The 15,096-nt window shown below is 54.8% G+C and overlaps 4 protein-coding genes across 4 annotated transcripts; all 4 read right to left on the reverse strand.

Annotated features, from left to right (window-relative positions):
- Positions 1 to 120: 120 nt before the first annotated feature.
- Positions 121 to 2,805, reverse strand: J4E87_010752 (uncharacterized protein; the record flags this gene model as incomplete). The annotated part of the gene is made up of 4 exons (XM_049382323.1): positions 121 to 1,531; positions 1,585 to 2,263; positions 2,516 to 2,526; positions 2,798 to 2,805. The coding sequence occupies 4 exons, from the start codon at positions 2,803 to 2,805 to the stop codon at positions 121 to 123; spliced, it is 2,109 nt and encodes a 702-aa protein (XP_049227956.1).
- A 5,648-nt stretch (positions 2,806 to 8,453) lies between these two features.
- Positions 8,454 to 9,269, reverse strand: J4E87_010753 (uncharacterized protein; the record flags this gene model as incomplete). The annotated part of the gene is made up of 3 exons (XM_049382324.1): positions 8,454 to 8,496; positions 8,538 to 9,201; positions 9,266 to 9,269. 3 exons carry the CDS (start codon positions 9,267 to 9,269, stop codon positions 8,454 to 8,456), a joined length of 711 nt encoding a protein of 236 aa, XP_049227957.1.
- A 365-nt stretch (positions 9,270 to 9,634) lies between these two features.
- J4E87_010754 (uncharacterized protein) lies at positions 9,635 to 12,014 on the reverse strand (the record flags this gene model as incomplete). Its single annotated transcript, XM_049382325.1, has 3 exons — positions 9,635 to 10,566; positions 10,619 to 11,126; positions 11,388 to 12,014. The coding sequence occupies 3 exons, from the start codon at positions 12,012 to 12,014 to the stop codon at positions 9,635 to 9,637; spliced, it is 2,067 nt and encodes a 688-aa protein (XP_049227958.1).
- A 586-nt stretch (positions 12,015 to 12,600) lies between these two features.
- Positions 12,601 to 13,947, reverse strand: J4E87_010755 (uncharacterized protein; the record flags this gene model as incomplete). The annotated part of the gene is made up of 3 exons (XM_049382326.1): positions 12,601 to 12,746; positions 12,799 to 13,394; positions 13,445 to 13,947. 3 exons carry the CDS (start codon positions 13,945 to 13,947, stop codon positions 12,601 to 12,603), a joined length of 1,245 nt encoding a protein of 414 aa, XP_049227959.1.
- Between the last annotated feature and the right edge of the window lie 1,149 nt (positions 13,948 to 15,096).

Raw genomic sequence — 15,096 nt, forward strand, 5'->3', positions numbered from 1 at the left:
AAGAAACAAAATGTCTATGGCGAAGCTGCAAGCGTCGTCGCGGGATATCGAAGATCGGGGTATTGGGAGAAGAGTAGAAGGTTGGGAGACGCGTTGAGAGCGATCCGAAGAAGTAGAGTTCTAGAACATGGAGGGGTCGATGCCCATTCCAGCACCAGCGACATTCGCGTTCTGAAGATTTTGCAGATTTGAGGTCAGGCCAAGCTTCTGCATCGCCAACTCGGGGTTGCAGTGGGGAGCGTGGGAGCGGTGGTACTTGAGACCGTTGAGGTTCTTGTATCGCTTGCCGCAGACTTCGCAGCGGTATGGCTTCTCCTTCTCCATGCCGACAGTTCCCGGGTAGGGAATGGATGTGAGAGGGTCGACAATCGAAAAGGTACCGTCGTCGTTCTCCTTGAGTTGCTGGTTCTGGTGACCGTGCTGCTTGTGGTACTTGAGACCGTTCTGGTTCTTGTATGCCTTCTCGCAGCCGATGACTGGGCATCGGAATGGCTTGACTTCCTCGGGGAAGGGGAATTGGGGTATGCTCGCGCCGTTGATGAGCTGCTGCTCCCGTAATCTCCTGGCCATCTCGCTCTGGTCGTTTCCGCTGAGCTGGTAGTTCTTGAGCGCAGCTTGCAGCTGAGCCTGGTTCAGACCGCCGCCCTGCTTGCTGAAGAGACGCTTGCCGGGCTGGTCGATTGTGCCGTTGTTGTCGAATGCGCCCATGCCAAAGTTGCCGTTGCCGTTGGCGAAGTTCATGCCCATGTTCATGTTCATGTCCATGCCCATCATCGGGTTAAAACCGCCAAAGTCCATGTCGAGCTCAGCCGGAGTGCCCGGGTGTGAGGATTCAGGCGATGTCAGGTTGTGGTTTTGCATTGGCATGGTGCCCATGGTGGGGGTGTTGACCGACGAGACGGTGGGGTTGTTCTGGAGGTTAAACTGCTGCGAGGCAGACGGAGTGGTGGGTGTCGATGTGCGCATGCCCTGGTGATTTTGCATGTTGTTGGCGAGGTTGACGTTGACGTTGAGCTGGGGCTGCTGGTTCTGGTTCTGGTTGAACTGGTTCTGGACGGGGAATTGCTGCATGTTCTGCTGCTCCTCGATGGGGCCGAGGTTGTCAAAGTTGATGTCGTCCATGTCCATGTCGTCCAGCGTGTCCATGTCCTGCACAGTCGACAAGTTGGAGCGGCTGACGGAGCCGATGCGCTGGCGGGGTGCGCCTATTGAGCCGGAGCGCGACTGGAAGCCGTTCTGTGTGTTGAAGGCCGGGTCGCCCTGTGTCTGGCTCGGTGCAATGGAGCTGGTCGGGGCACCGGATGTGGCAGTGAAGCCGTTCTGTGGCTGCTGCTGCTGCTGTGGGCGGGCGGCCGGTGCGTTGGCGTGCGTCTCCTCGAAGTGCTGCAGGAGGTCATGCAGGGAGGCGAGGGTGAGGCCGCAGCATGTGAAGTCCTTCATAAAGGCGGCTTCCATCTTGGGCAGGTAGGACGACGAGTGGAAGGAGGGCGAGTTCTGCACAAAGGGCGCGGGTGAGGTACCCATCATGATGCTGGTGCCAATGTTAATTTGGGCTGTTACAACTGGGGATAAGTGGATACTTACTCGTCGCGGATCCAGGACCCGACCGAGTGGCCGCCCCAGCTCATGCCACCTGCGAAGCTACCCATGTTGGTGCTTTCGCGGCGGCCACGGTCCTTCATGGTGATGGGGCGGGCGCCGCTGTTGCCGTAGAAAGAAGAGCCGAGCATGCTGATGGAGGGGTGGCGCTCGCCTATGCTCGGGCGGCCATTGTTGAACTCGAAGTTGTTCGGGTTGAGCAGACCGGGCGTCGTGGCTGTGTCGGGCTGAGCCTCGGCCTGGCGTAGAGCCGACGTCAGGTTGGACGTCTGGTTCTGGGGTGAGTTGGAGCCATAGCGCGGGGGCGTCTGGATGTCGATGGGCGAGGCGGTGGCCATGTCTGCGAAGCCGCTGTGGACTTGCGGCTCCTCAGGGAAGAGGGGGAAGCTGCAGTCGCCCGCGTCTTCGAATAGCACGTCCTCGTCGGGCTGGCGGCGGGCCACAAGCTCCGTGGGCTTGCGGTGCCAGAGGTGGTGGAGGCCGGCGCTCGGGTCCTTGTTCCCACGCCCAAACTGCGGCGATGCGGGCTGCTCGACAGGCGTGGAGATGGGCGTGCTCGCTGCGGTGGATTCGCGCGGCGAGTGGGAGAGGGGTGGCGGGTGCTCGTAGGAATCCAGCTTCACGGTGGGCGAGGTGAAGGGTAGAGAGGCAGTGGGGACGAATGCTAGTGGAACGGCGACTCGTTAGGCGCAGTTTCAGATGACTGTGCGGGTGTGTGGCGTCGTCGGCAGTGGTCGTGAATGTGGGAACACCGAATAATAATGGTGTTCAAGTGTGTCTGAGGGTAACTGAAATAGTCGATATGCTCAGTATTATGCCAGTGAATTTACGTGGAATAGCCGTGCCGGGGCGCGGTAGATTATATGCGCAAGTGGGAGCGGTGACGACGAGGGTTAGTATGGGCAGAGCGGCCGACCTCGAGGATCCCTGCACGGTGGGTGGATACGGCCAATTGCGGGCTGGCGCTACTGTGCTCTGTATGCGTCGCTCCTGCCAAAAATGCAACTCTGACGAAGGGCGATCTCGGATTATGCGATGCGAGTGACGGGGCGATGGGCGGAATGCAGATGCAGATGCAGCGATGCAACGGCCACCCGTCTTCTTAATATTTGGTTTGTCTCTCGGCCTGGCCAGCGCTGGCTTCGTGATTGAAATACGGCACTGCCGGCCGAGGCAACTTTGGGAGAGAGGCGCGCACGGCCACATGGTTTCTGGTACGCGCCCCTACTAGAGCCGGAGCATGGAGACGACTCCAAGCGTCTGCGTCTGCGAGTGAGCACTCACGCCGCCGTTCAACGCAGGCTTCCCTGGCCCAGCGCAGTAGCATCGCCAACAACTTCTTCTAGAAGCCATCGTGCGTGGCGCCCTGGCCAGCTGGAAAGTACCGTCGGTCGCTCCTGCCCGTGGCGCAGGCAACACCACCGTAAGCCTTCGCCGCGAACCATCCTATACCCGAGTCTGCTCCGGGCCAGCTCTTGGCTCTTCACTCCCACTACCCTACCTAGCAGCTCGTGAATGATCTCTTCGTGCGAACCGCCGCTGACGCCCATGCACTCACCATCACTTGCAGTCTGCCCTGCAATTCCACCTGCTCCGCACACTAATATGACTAACATGGCTCTGCTCCGCTCGCTGCTCGCTGCGACTCAAAGGGTCCTGGTCTGCATCGCGCCCAACATGCTTCATCCCTACCCGCCTGCCTAGCCACACCAGCCCGCTCACGAGCATCCCCAGCCATGGACATCGTCGTTTCGAACCGTCACTATGTTGCTCGGCCAGGTCGGCAGAATGCATCGTCTTGGCCGGACTGCTCTCGGCTGTTTGACTCTCTTGGGCTCTCTTACACACGCACTCAACTAACCGCCGCCGCTGCCCTTAGCCTGCGCTACATGCGGTACGTACTCTGCTGTTGGGACGACTACATGCCTTTGCCTATTGATGCTCTACATGTAGTATCGTCTGCTCTCAAACTCAAAGTTACTGCACCTCTAGCACCTAGCGCTGTGATCACTAACCACCGCGACAATACTCGGCAGGTCTTGCGTTGCTTTTTACCCCATGGTCTTCCTGTCTGGGGTAACGAGTCTGTCGCTTACCCGCCTGCATCACGGCCTGCTTGACTGCCTGACTGCTATAGCTGAAGCTACCGACGACCCGAAATGTCGTGCTCGTCCACCAACCACGACACGATAGCACACACCAAACCCCCACGGCCGCCTCACAAGCCTCATTTCCAACTCCTAACTTCCGTCAGTTGCATATTCGAAACATGCAGCCTGTCCCGTGACGGGCACCGAGCACCGGAGTCTTCTCATACCGCAACTATGTCTGCCCTACCCAAGGCCAGCCATCCTTGCAAACGTCACGCCCGGCTCGCTTCACGTCGTGAGCGCTCGTTTCATTGGACCCTGCAGCAGCTCATTCTCCCACGTCGTGCTCAATGAGGGATCCCGCCCTACACCAGTCCCAATTTCATCCCACTTGCTGTGTCACTCCAGACACCTCATCACCGCCCCAGCGAAACACGTACCAAAGACGTCGTCCCGCGGATTACGACGTCTTCGAAATATCACCGACGGTACGCGCCTGCACTCGTCATGCTTATGCTGACTGGCCTCCTCGGCGAGGGCGGAATCCGTTGGGGCGCGGCTCTCCCGCTGTCGCTTGTATACAGCACCACCGCCAAGCGCTATTGGCGGAAGGCACAACCGGTGCAACTTCCGACTTGCGAGCCAGACACACGGCTGGGTGGCGACGTCACTCACTCTGCCCATCCATCGCCATACGGCCCCAGCCCTGAGATGCACCTCGTCTCAGCTCTCGTTGCCAGCCACCAACCCAGCGTTCTTCCGCCACGCACGGTACCGTCAGCTGAATCGTCGCTCCCGACCCGAGACGAGCGCATCTTGGTACAACTCTTGCAGTAAGTGTGGCGAGCGACGCATCGTCAGATTCACGATGCCCCAAGATCGCATCAGGACTCCAGCCCCAATCCTGGCTAGCAGCCTTCACCGCCAACTGCCGCCGTGACGTACCCGGTATAACAACGTCTGCTATCCGGTAGCGCACGACTGTGCATCATCTCCTAGGCTGCTTCCAGATGTATTGCATCTTCCGATCTTATCAATGTTCAAACTGCACCATGGCTCTTTTCCGCCGGTTCACAGTACCATGGGAAGACACTCTGGGGTAACGGCTACAACGGCTACAACTCCAGACAAGATCACTGTCATGCCAATTGCGGGGTAAAAAGTAACTCTGGTATCCAAGTACGTCGACGTAGACTGACCCGAACATCAAGCGAACGTTCTGTACCAACATCTGTGACGACTCCAGCACGCAGGCATGAAGCCAGCGCATGGCACACGCAAACGCCCCAAACGCTCCCGGAATCGGATCCATCAGTGTCCAACGTTGCGACACTACGTGGTTAGAAACGGCCCTTCATCATGTTCACAATATGCGCGTCATTGCTTTTGGCGTCAGGCACGCCTACCCCAGGGGACGAATCGCAGACCATAGCAACCCGTGCTACTATCGTCTAACGTCAGTAGTCTAATTCACCTCGCTTAAAGGCTCAGCTCTCGCTGTCACGTTGTCGACAATGCAACACCAAGCAACACGGATAATGACTTATCCCACTCGGTAGTCGCAATTTTCATGAAATTGTCCGAAACATGATCGCTTGTGGCGCCTCACACGATGTCTCGAACCCACACTGCACTGTCTAATACGTTGTATCCGCCATCTCCACACCTCCACCTGCAGCGCCATGCATGATTTCAAGCTTCAACGCTAGAACCTCTAGCGCGGGCTCGGTCCTTTCTTGGGTCACGTTATCGGGCCGCTACCATACACGCAGAGCACATTCGGCAACAGCCAGAGATCAAATGTTGACGTGAACAGATGTGCAGCATGGATTGACATCGGAATACCGATTCTAGATTCTCCGACTATGCAATCGAAGGATTCCGGCCCTAGACAGCTGAGACGTTGTGATGTTGTGTTCGGTCAAATACATCATCTTCGGCCCTACATCCATGGGCAACACGAGCGCACGATCAGCCTTGTGACGTCAACCTCGACAGGATGAATCGTTCCTCTAGGCAGCTGAACCTAACGCTGGCGAACTGCTCCGCGAACGATGTTGTTAGAGGCGATGGGATCGAGCATGGCCGACCTTATCTACCTGATCGGCAATATGCTAGTAATAGCTTCCTCCCGCACTTCGGGATAACTACATCCAGTGTGTTGATATGCGAGCCCGCGCGTCACTGTCGCGCATGTGTGCGGCGTGGCATATGTCATCCCGCCAAACCCTGGCTTTTGTGACGAAAGATGCAGCACTCATCAGTCGATGCTCCTCGGAACCGCAATCACATTCCAGAGGGACTGACCTTCCGAAAAGGTATACTATGGGAATTTGTACTCGACGATCGTTCAGGCGTAATGTGGCAGGTCCGGCTTGCTTTACCCGGTGGGATGCACGTTGGAAGTGAATCATTTGTATTGGATGATCGTCGATATCGTCAGGCTTCGTGAGTAATGCTGTGTACATGACTTCTTTCGCTCACCCTGATGGTCACGGACTGCTCTTGACATCAGAAGACACGTGTGCTCATTACAACACCCGATTACCTCTTGCCCTTCGATCCGTCAACAACGACAAACGGAGATGCTTATCTGTGTGGAACGACCATACGCGCAAGAGACCCATTACGACCGAAGTACTACCAGGCGACGATGCTACAACAACGATGAAAATGTGTCATAAGGACATGTCTTCATCTCGACATAGGGGTATTCTCAGCCATCGTACACGGCATTCCGGTATTCGGAGCTTCGAAAGCACGGCCAACATTCCTCAACGCCATTCTCTAAATGGACATTTTCCAGGTGCATTGCTCCGTATACTTCCTTCAGCATCTCGTCTCCGCGTAGCCTCGTTGAGTATTTGCTACATGGGCCTAAGATGTGCGAGCCTGGTCAAGACTCCAAACCCGGATTGCGCTTGACCACAAACGCATTTTCACGTGGGATCCTCATCCTCAGCGTACGACTCGTCGATACTCTTCGTATTCCATAATAGTAGACCTTCGAAGCTACCATCAACCCAACGGTCTGGAGCAGATTCTTTAACCGTCGCGCGCCTTCAACTTGCCTTTGCAGTTCTGCTTTGCCTTGGCAACGACTAAGCTGGGAGTACTATCTCATCATTCCTACAATTCGAACGTCTCTTATACACACTATCCGCAGGCCGCCCTCTCTCATTTCTGCCACGACATCCCACGGCATCATTGTTACATTCATTGCAGAGACTTTCTGACATCGCTCTTGCATAATCTCCGCATTCACCGCGCTGTGTGACTGTCGCGAGCGTATGCTTTACATGTCACGACGGGTGCAGTCCTTCGTTGCCCACTCCTTGAGTGTTTTGATCACTCCAGCTTAGCATCAATGTAGCATCGATTACTGGGAGAAAGATCGAGAAGCGATAAGCCCGTCCGCAAGTTACAAGCATCTACTACTGAATATGAAGTCGCTCGATCTCCGCAAGAAATGTCAACGCTCGATATCTCGCCATCTTTTTCTAATTTGATCGAATACCATGCTATCATACCACCAAAAGGAAAACTCACTGTTCTCCTCACGTTATTCCACACAGCGAACAGTTCAGTTCTGGAAGAGAGAATGATGCTTGGACGTCTGTGCAGCTCCCCCACGCTTCTATCAAGATATTATCAGTCGCATAAACGTCCCAAATGAAGTCAGTCGCACTAGCCTCCCAAATAGAACCTCTCGCTGGTCCATCTCGCTCCCCCTCGATCGATTTTGCCTTTGGCCAGTCGCCATTCGTTTTATCCCACCGAGTTCTGGGATCTAACTTCCGTTGAGCTTGTATCTTCACGATTCTCCGTTGCCTGTCGCAGTCTGTCTCAATCCTCCAAGATCCGGGTTCCAGAACGGGTAGAAAGGGGTGTCTGTGCATCGTCATGTTTGACCGGAATTCGAGCTTTGTACATTCATGTATCCTCACGTACGACCGGAATACGAGCGGTGTATATGTCCAGACAACGCTACCAATGAAGATCAGGGTAAAAATGAGACGATAAATAAGATGCTGATTCAATTCCTCTCTAACTTCCAGACCCAATCCGGTGACCGGAGTTCGCAAATCCCTTAACTGGTTCATAGAGCTTTGGCCAAACTTCTTGGGAATTCCGTCGTACACGTCTGTTTCGTGATCCAGGATCTGACGTTTCTTGGTACGGCTGTCGCGCGCAAAACCCCATATCGAATGAGCCAAGCGACTAGCCGAGGGTAGCATGGTATCAGACTGCGAGTAATGTATAGAAGTGTGGCATTTTGAACCTCGAAGCGGTGCGACGCGGACAGTCGGGCAATCGAAATCCTGGATGACAAATTCAACATAGTCAAGACAGGACATTCTGTAGAATGGTACAGCGAATCTCCAGTGGCCGCGCCTAGACGCATCTCCATATCGACTCTCCAGTTCCTGCATCAAACTTCCGTTTGTCTTCAACCGTGAAAGGTCGACTTCAACCAGTATTGTGGTCTTCCCTCGTAGCGTTATACAAAGCTCCAGTGTGGGAGTATCCAGAAAGCGGGCGAGCTTGTCCTCAATTGTTCTGATGGCATCGAGTGCACCGGACGCTGATGGCCGAGAGAGAGGCCGCTCTTCAAGCATGTTCAAGACCAGTCCTCTGAACTTGTTGCTGAAGAATCCCAAGCCATCACGAACTGGACCAGCTGAACCCAGGTGGTCTTGTAGAATCCCATTGACTAGGTCGAGATTGTTCGCGAATTGGCAACTCTCCGTACCCATCGCTGCATCATATACGTTTAGGAGGGTCGGCCAGGGTCTGAGTATACTTTCTATCAAAGCGAAGCAACATCCAAGAGAAAAGATGTCAGACGCCAGAGTCGGGTCCAGGTTCTTGATTTGCTCCGGCGCTTTGTATTCATAAGTACCAGTATTTGCGGTCGTAGCTCCATCAATGTGCTCTTTGCTGATTCCAAAGTCGATGATTATAGGACGGACTTCGAGCTTTCCAAAGCGCTGAACTTCAGCATAGAGGAGGATGTTATGGGGTTTGATGTCCTTGTGCCGAATGGGATTTGGCTGCTGGCTGTGAAGGTAGACGAGGCCGCTCAGACACTGTCGCACAATACTCGGCCAGGGGTCTAGTTCCTGAGGTTTGAACCAGGGGCACATCGTCGAAGAGCCGGACGAGTTCGTGAGATCCTGGATGAAATGATGCAGAGATACATGCGCCCATGGCTTTGTTACGAGGCGGATAGTATGCAGCATCTGATGGCCCGGAAGATCAATAACGAAAGCGTCCTCAAGTTCCAGAATGTTGGGATGCCGGAATTGACGCAAGAACTTGATCTCTTGGGCAGCCATCAGTTGATCCTTCGCCGACACAGTTTGCATCTCTTTGATTGCGAAAATCTGTCCCTTGCCCACGAGGCGCTTCGTTGTCGCTCTATAGACCGTGCCATAGGAGCCTTTGAAGGAACCCCATGAGTCGTCTCGTACGTAGGGAACATCCTTGATAGAGTTGTATGTGGTCACTCCTGCCGAGCGGAGATCTTCGCAAAGGGTCATCGGTCTGATGCACCTTGGATGAAGTTTATCCACTCATCGCTGGTTGGTATTGTAATGTCGAAGAGGTGATGAGCGGGACCCAAACGCGAAAGGCTTAAGGCAGCAGCTTCTTCCATCGAAGCTTATTGGCTCGCTCTACTGGGGAGCCATAGCAAGCAATCGACATCATCATGCTTTTGTGGCTGGTCGCGTTGGCTGCGATTGGCGGTTGCTCCGGTTAAACGCACCAACCGGAATGACAAGGCTGAATGGACTGGCGTGCGACAACACACACAAGGCTGTCTGAAAAGCAAGAGTGAACCGCAACAATGCGAACATTACAAATGACGCGAACCAGCAGTAAAGATAGTCAAAAGAGACGTCTAACGCAGTCATGACTTTCATACTGAAGGCTAGCTCAACTCAACGATCCGGATCAGCGTCCCCAATCTCCCCACGCGGCTTCCTCTTCCCTTTCCCCTTCTTCTTGGCCCCTTCAGCCTGCAGCACCGTCCCCTCAGCAGCAGCGGCGTGCGCCCTCTCAGCCATCCTCCCAATGAGTGCCTCCCTCGCATCCGCGTTCTCCTTCCTCTCCGCCCCCAACCAATCAAACACACCCTCCACATCCGTAAACTGCATAAACCCACCCTCTCTCCACGCATCCCCATGTATCTTCTTCCCCGTCTCATTATCCATCTCAGCAGTCTTTTGCGAACTAAGCGCCCGTCCCCAGCGACAATACACCAACCCCTGCGTAAGCATCCTCATCCTCACACCCATATTCTTGTACTCTCCTTTCTCGTAGACGGGATTGTTAGGGGTAGACGAACCAACCTCCCACCCACCTTTCCGATACGCAGTCACCCCATTGAAACATAGGATCTGCGTCAACGCCGTATCACCCCTCGCACGCTTCTTCTCAGTCTCACTCAACGCATCACGCCGCTTCTGTTCATCCTCGTCTACGTCTTCGTACTTATTCCGCATATTTCTTTGTCGCATGGAGGGGTCGTTCCAACATTCCATAATCGATGAATCATAGTTATCTTCTTTGAAGAGCGGGACGTGGTGGTATGCTGTGTGTGGGTCGAGGTGCATGTGCAGGGAGAGGAGGCCGGCGGAAACGACGAGGTGGCGGAGGGGGTTGAATATATCTTTGAGTGTCGGAGGGGGGATAGGGAGTGGTGTGGAGGCGGGGTACGTAGGTGGGCAAACTAGGGAGAGGAGGGGCGAGAGATGTATCCATAGTGCTCCGATGATGGTGTTGACGTGCGCGTTGAAGTTGTGCGGGAGGGATGTAGAGGTGGGGAGGTGGGTGAGGATGGTTGTTGCGTAGTGGGCGTTGCGGGTGAAACCTATGGTTGTCAGTTCGGAGTCTTCCATCCCCTCCACTTCACCCAAACTTACCATCCTCATCCTTCCCCTCCCTCTGCACCTTGCTCAAAGCTGCCACACCCTCCTCCCCTCCCCCAAAAAACCCATGCTGCAAAACCTGCTCACTTAACACATTCCCAATCATCGCACAAACCAATGCACGCAATTTCTCTTTGTTGACAAAAAGATCGTGCCATCCCCATAGTCCGCTCGGCCCTCCACTCGCCACACAGTTGATTAGTTTCGTTGTCTCTGGCGCTAAACTCGAGAACCACTCTTTCTTTATCAACACATCCGCATCGCCATCCCCATTCTCGTCTGTGGTGGTGGTGGTGGTGTGGGAAGCGTGTGCACCGGATGGAAAGTAGGCTTTTGAGAAATCTTCGACAGAGGACATGAGCGACCATAAACCGTCGCGGATTTCGGCGTCGCGGAAGGCGTACAGTGGTTCTGAAGGTAGTTCTGCGCGGATAAGGCGCGGTGAAGAGAGGAGTTCGCGGGCGCGTAGGTTGGGTTGCTCGGACCATTTGTCGGCGGGTGTCTGTTCGTGCCAATTCCGAGGATATTCGAAGCCTGGGGGGTGGGTTGGATGGGTTGTGGGGAGGGGGGACGTCATTGTGTGTTGGGATGGTGGTTGTGATTTTGATTGTGGTGATGGTTGTGATGGTGTGATGCTTGGTTTGGTGGGTAGAGGTGAAGGTGAGGGTTTGGCAGGTGTAGGCCGTGTGATAGTCGCTGATCCAACAGCCCCAGCCCGTGGTCTAGGTTGTTTGCCAACAGGTGTGTGTTTGAGTCTGTCTACTTCGATCTCGCCAGTACTAGTCACGTCTAGCCCGGCCGACGAAGTGGTGGGAGAAAATGATAGTTGCAGGTCGTCGTCGCTGCTGGACCAATCTATCTCATTGAGGATCTCGTCTTCTTCGTTCTCGGTCTCGCTGCCTGTGCATGTTGATGGCGACGGCGACATCGCTAGATGCGTGCTTGTACTCGCCAGCGTCTTCCCTGCTTTGTCGTGTGTCTCTGTCTTACTAGCCCTACTACCTGTCCCACGCGCTTCAACCGCGTTGTACAAATCGCGCGAAAGTTTGCGTACGGATTTGGGAGTCGCATTCGGCCGAGCTTCATCATCTCCATCATCATCCTCTCCAATCTCAACACCAGCTTCAAATTCAGCTTCGTCTTGAAGTTGGCACGCTGCCGCTACCTCCTCATCCAGCTCATCCTCATTCATCTCATATCCATCATCTCCATGAACCTTCACCGTACCCGCACCAGCGTAAACCGCATTCTGGTATTCCTCTGGATCATACGCGTCTCTCTTCCTCTTGCCGCCCGAGCGCGCTATATCTGTATCTGGATCTGGTAAATTACGCTTCTTGGGAGGTGGGTGTTTACCGGGCGAACTGAAAAGGTTGTGGAGGAAGGACATGGTGCGCGGCGGGGCTACGTGCCTGATTCAGTCGGTGATGTGAAGATGCGCGCTGTGCCTAGTATGGTAGATTAGCCTTCCGGAAGGGTCAGTCGCATGAACGCGATGGCTTGCGTCAGCGGCTCTTGTATGTTGTATGGCTATGGTGGTTGCTTTGTCTTTGTTGGTGCGGGACCGCATCCGGCAGTTTGTGGGAGCGTGCAGCCGGATGGAGGCTTGCGATTGCTTTTGCGCGGGAGCAACAAAGACACCAAGAGGTGTTTTCGCGGTATCTTTGCGGTGCAGCGCAACAATGGGTGTCTTTGACGTGGTGATTGCCTATTGTGTTGGGAAGTTAGAGTTAGATCTGGTGAGGGTAGATGCATGCATCGCATCGTCCTGGCTCAGTCGTCTTCGAGCTGTCAGATTAGCAGAGGGGGACACAGCAAAACAGTTCGAAAGCCATTGAAGGAGGAACCACTATCATTACCTCTGTAGAGTAAAACCCGCTATGCTAGATACGCCTGGCTCGATAAGTAAATGTAGAGCGATGATGCAAGGAAACGCTAGATGACAAAAATAGACAAAGAAACTTGAATTGAGTTTATCACTTGGGTGGTGGTGTAAAGTTCTTGTAGAAACAAGAACATAACGTGCTCTCAATCTGAGGCTTAAGCTTGACGTCGTCGCCTGACGAGCTCGTGCAAGCTGGTACTCCTTGTCCACCTGCTACGCTCTGTTCGATCTTGACGGCTATTTTAAGTTAATTGTTGTACGTAGGATGAGAGCTGTCAGGTTTGCTTACCATATGGCCACGCCTTGTTAGCGACCTTCCCCACTGCGATCGTGTCGTCGGGGTACGTTTGCTGCATCTTGGTGTATAAGATGCCCTGCATGTTTGTCGCACCGTAGTCGCACTCGAAGTCGCCTCTCTTTCCTCCAAGGCTTCCAGTCATGTTCACAGTCTTAGAGCGCGTGATCTGGAACCGGTATCGCTCCGTGTCCTTCCCGGCGTCCAAAAGCTCGAGGTCTTCGTTCTGGAACGTCGTGTCGAATGTGTCGTCCTGCTTGCCCGAAGAAATCTTCCAAGACCCTGCGGATCCGCTGATGTCCCAGTTCAGAATGGTGAGGGCTTTCTGTTGGTCGTCGTAGTAGTTTGTGTTTGGTGGGCATGTCCAGGTGTCTGCGTCTGAGGTGCAGTCTGTTGTGACAGTGTCGAGGAAGAGGACAAAGGACCAGCTTCCGACGGGGAAGTTCGAGGGGACAGCGGAGGGTGTGGAGGTGGTGACTGCAGATGGGGGATCGTCGTCGGTCGTGGAGGGGGAGTCGGAGTTGGAGGCGGGCTTGCTATCGGTGCCTGCTGGTGTCGTTGAGCCGCCTGTGTTCGCTGCGGGTGTGCTGCTATAGATTGTCAGCTAGATCCTTTGGATGTCAGCATGCAATTGCTTTACCTCTTCGAGTCCTTCTTCAGTCCCAATGCGAGTCCAACGCCCAATGCCACGATCAGCGCAATGATCAGGGCGGCGACCACGGCAAGCTTCTTCCATCCCCAGGCAGCACATCCTCTCTGTCTCCGTTGCCGTACGTGTCCAAACTTCTCCTCATCCCGATCACTCCACACACTGACACTGAGATTGCTCCCATTGTGCATGTCCTCGCTGCTTTCCCTCGGCGTGAGTAACCGGCCACCCGTCAAGACCGATTGGATGAAGCCGGGCTTCTTCTCGACCCTGTGATGTTGTACTGGTCCGACATGCTGATGCGATGGGTCGTTGCAGAATGTGCTTTCAGTGGTGACGCTGATTTCGGCGGCCTTGGACGAAGCCGACTTGCCTCGTTTGGCGTCGAGGATTACTGAGAGACGTTGGCCAGCCGGCGTCGAGATGCGCTTTGCCGGCCGGTCGTCACCGATCTCGTAGTGTGCCTTTGCGCGCTTGGAGCGATAGAAGTTCATTGGATCGGAGGCTGTGGGCTATATTGCTTGTGACTCGCGGTGTATGGTGTTCTGTGTGTCAAAAGAAAGCGTCCAAGTTCTCCTGACTGCAGTGGCTATCGCTCTGCGGGTGGCTTGCCGCTATATCGCGCGCTATAGCCTGGGAGCGTAGGGATGCCGATGACGAAGACGATGGGGGTAGGGAGGTGAGAGGAGGAAGATAACAGGAGCCTCCCTCCACGGCTGTCAGGCGCGACGTACCCGCCTGAGCCATGACAGCTCTTGAAAGCTTGTACGAGACGGAATCTTGTTGACATGATCCTCCTCAGGCCTCGAGCGTATGGGGCCTGCGCGATATCACACGCTAGCGACCGTTATAGTATCGAAGTAAACTCCAACGGGCTAGGGGGTCACCCCATTCTCCTGACCATCACTCATGGAGCTGGTTCTCGGTGGAGCCGCACGGTGCTGCGTCGGGAACGGGTGCGCCATGCATGAGCAGATCATGAGAGCTTCGCGGGAGCTCTTATGCAGACAGGATGATGGCGTGCTTGACATCTGGGGTTCAAGAGACAGAGATTCCGTGGGCTTGAGGCAGTCTCAACGCTCTGCGAGTGATGTCGCACGAGTGAAGTTTGTTGGTAGTCCCGTTGGTAGCTCGTTTCGCGGGCGATGTTTGTTTTGCTGAGTGATTAGGGGTTGCACGTCGCACGTCGCTAAATTCGGAGCCTGTTCCTGCATTCGGCCCAGGGATCCGGGTCCGAGGGATTTTGCTGCCAAGCTTCGACTCACCTCACTCGACTTTCTTTCACGTGCTTGCGTGTATACACCGTGGGTACAAGTGGCGATACTCACCACGCGGAAGATACCTGGATAGCGATAGTACAAGACTGTCTGACTGTCATGTCTGATGAGGAGCAACGCTAGCTGTCAAACGCGCTTTCCTCTTGGGCCTCACGCGCTTTCTTCACGCGCTCTCACGCTCACCGCGCGCTTCACCGACGCGTCACAAGCTGCAATCGCGACTGCCTCAATCATGCTCTCGCCTACCGTGACGTTTGCACACCTGCGCGCACTTCACTCGAAAAATCCTTTTCTAGCTTCCTGAACGCCCTGACTCCAGCATCACCGTGCAGCCACTTCCTGGTTCTTAGCAGCCCCTCAAGCTGT

The sequence above is a fragment of the Alternaria ethzedia genome (genome assembly GCF_023757985.1).
Source record: "Alternaria ethzedia strain BMP 0044 chromosome Unknown scaffold_55, whole genome shotgun sequence".
In the NCBI taxonomy this organism is placed as follows: Eukaryota; Fungi; Ascomycota; class Dothideomycetes; order Pleosporales; family Pleosporaceae; genus Alternaria; species Alternaria ethzedia.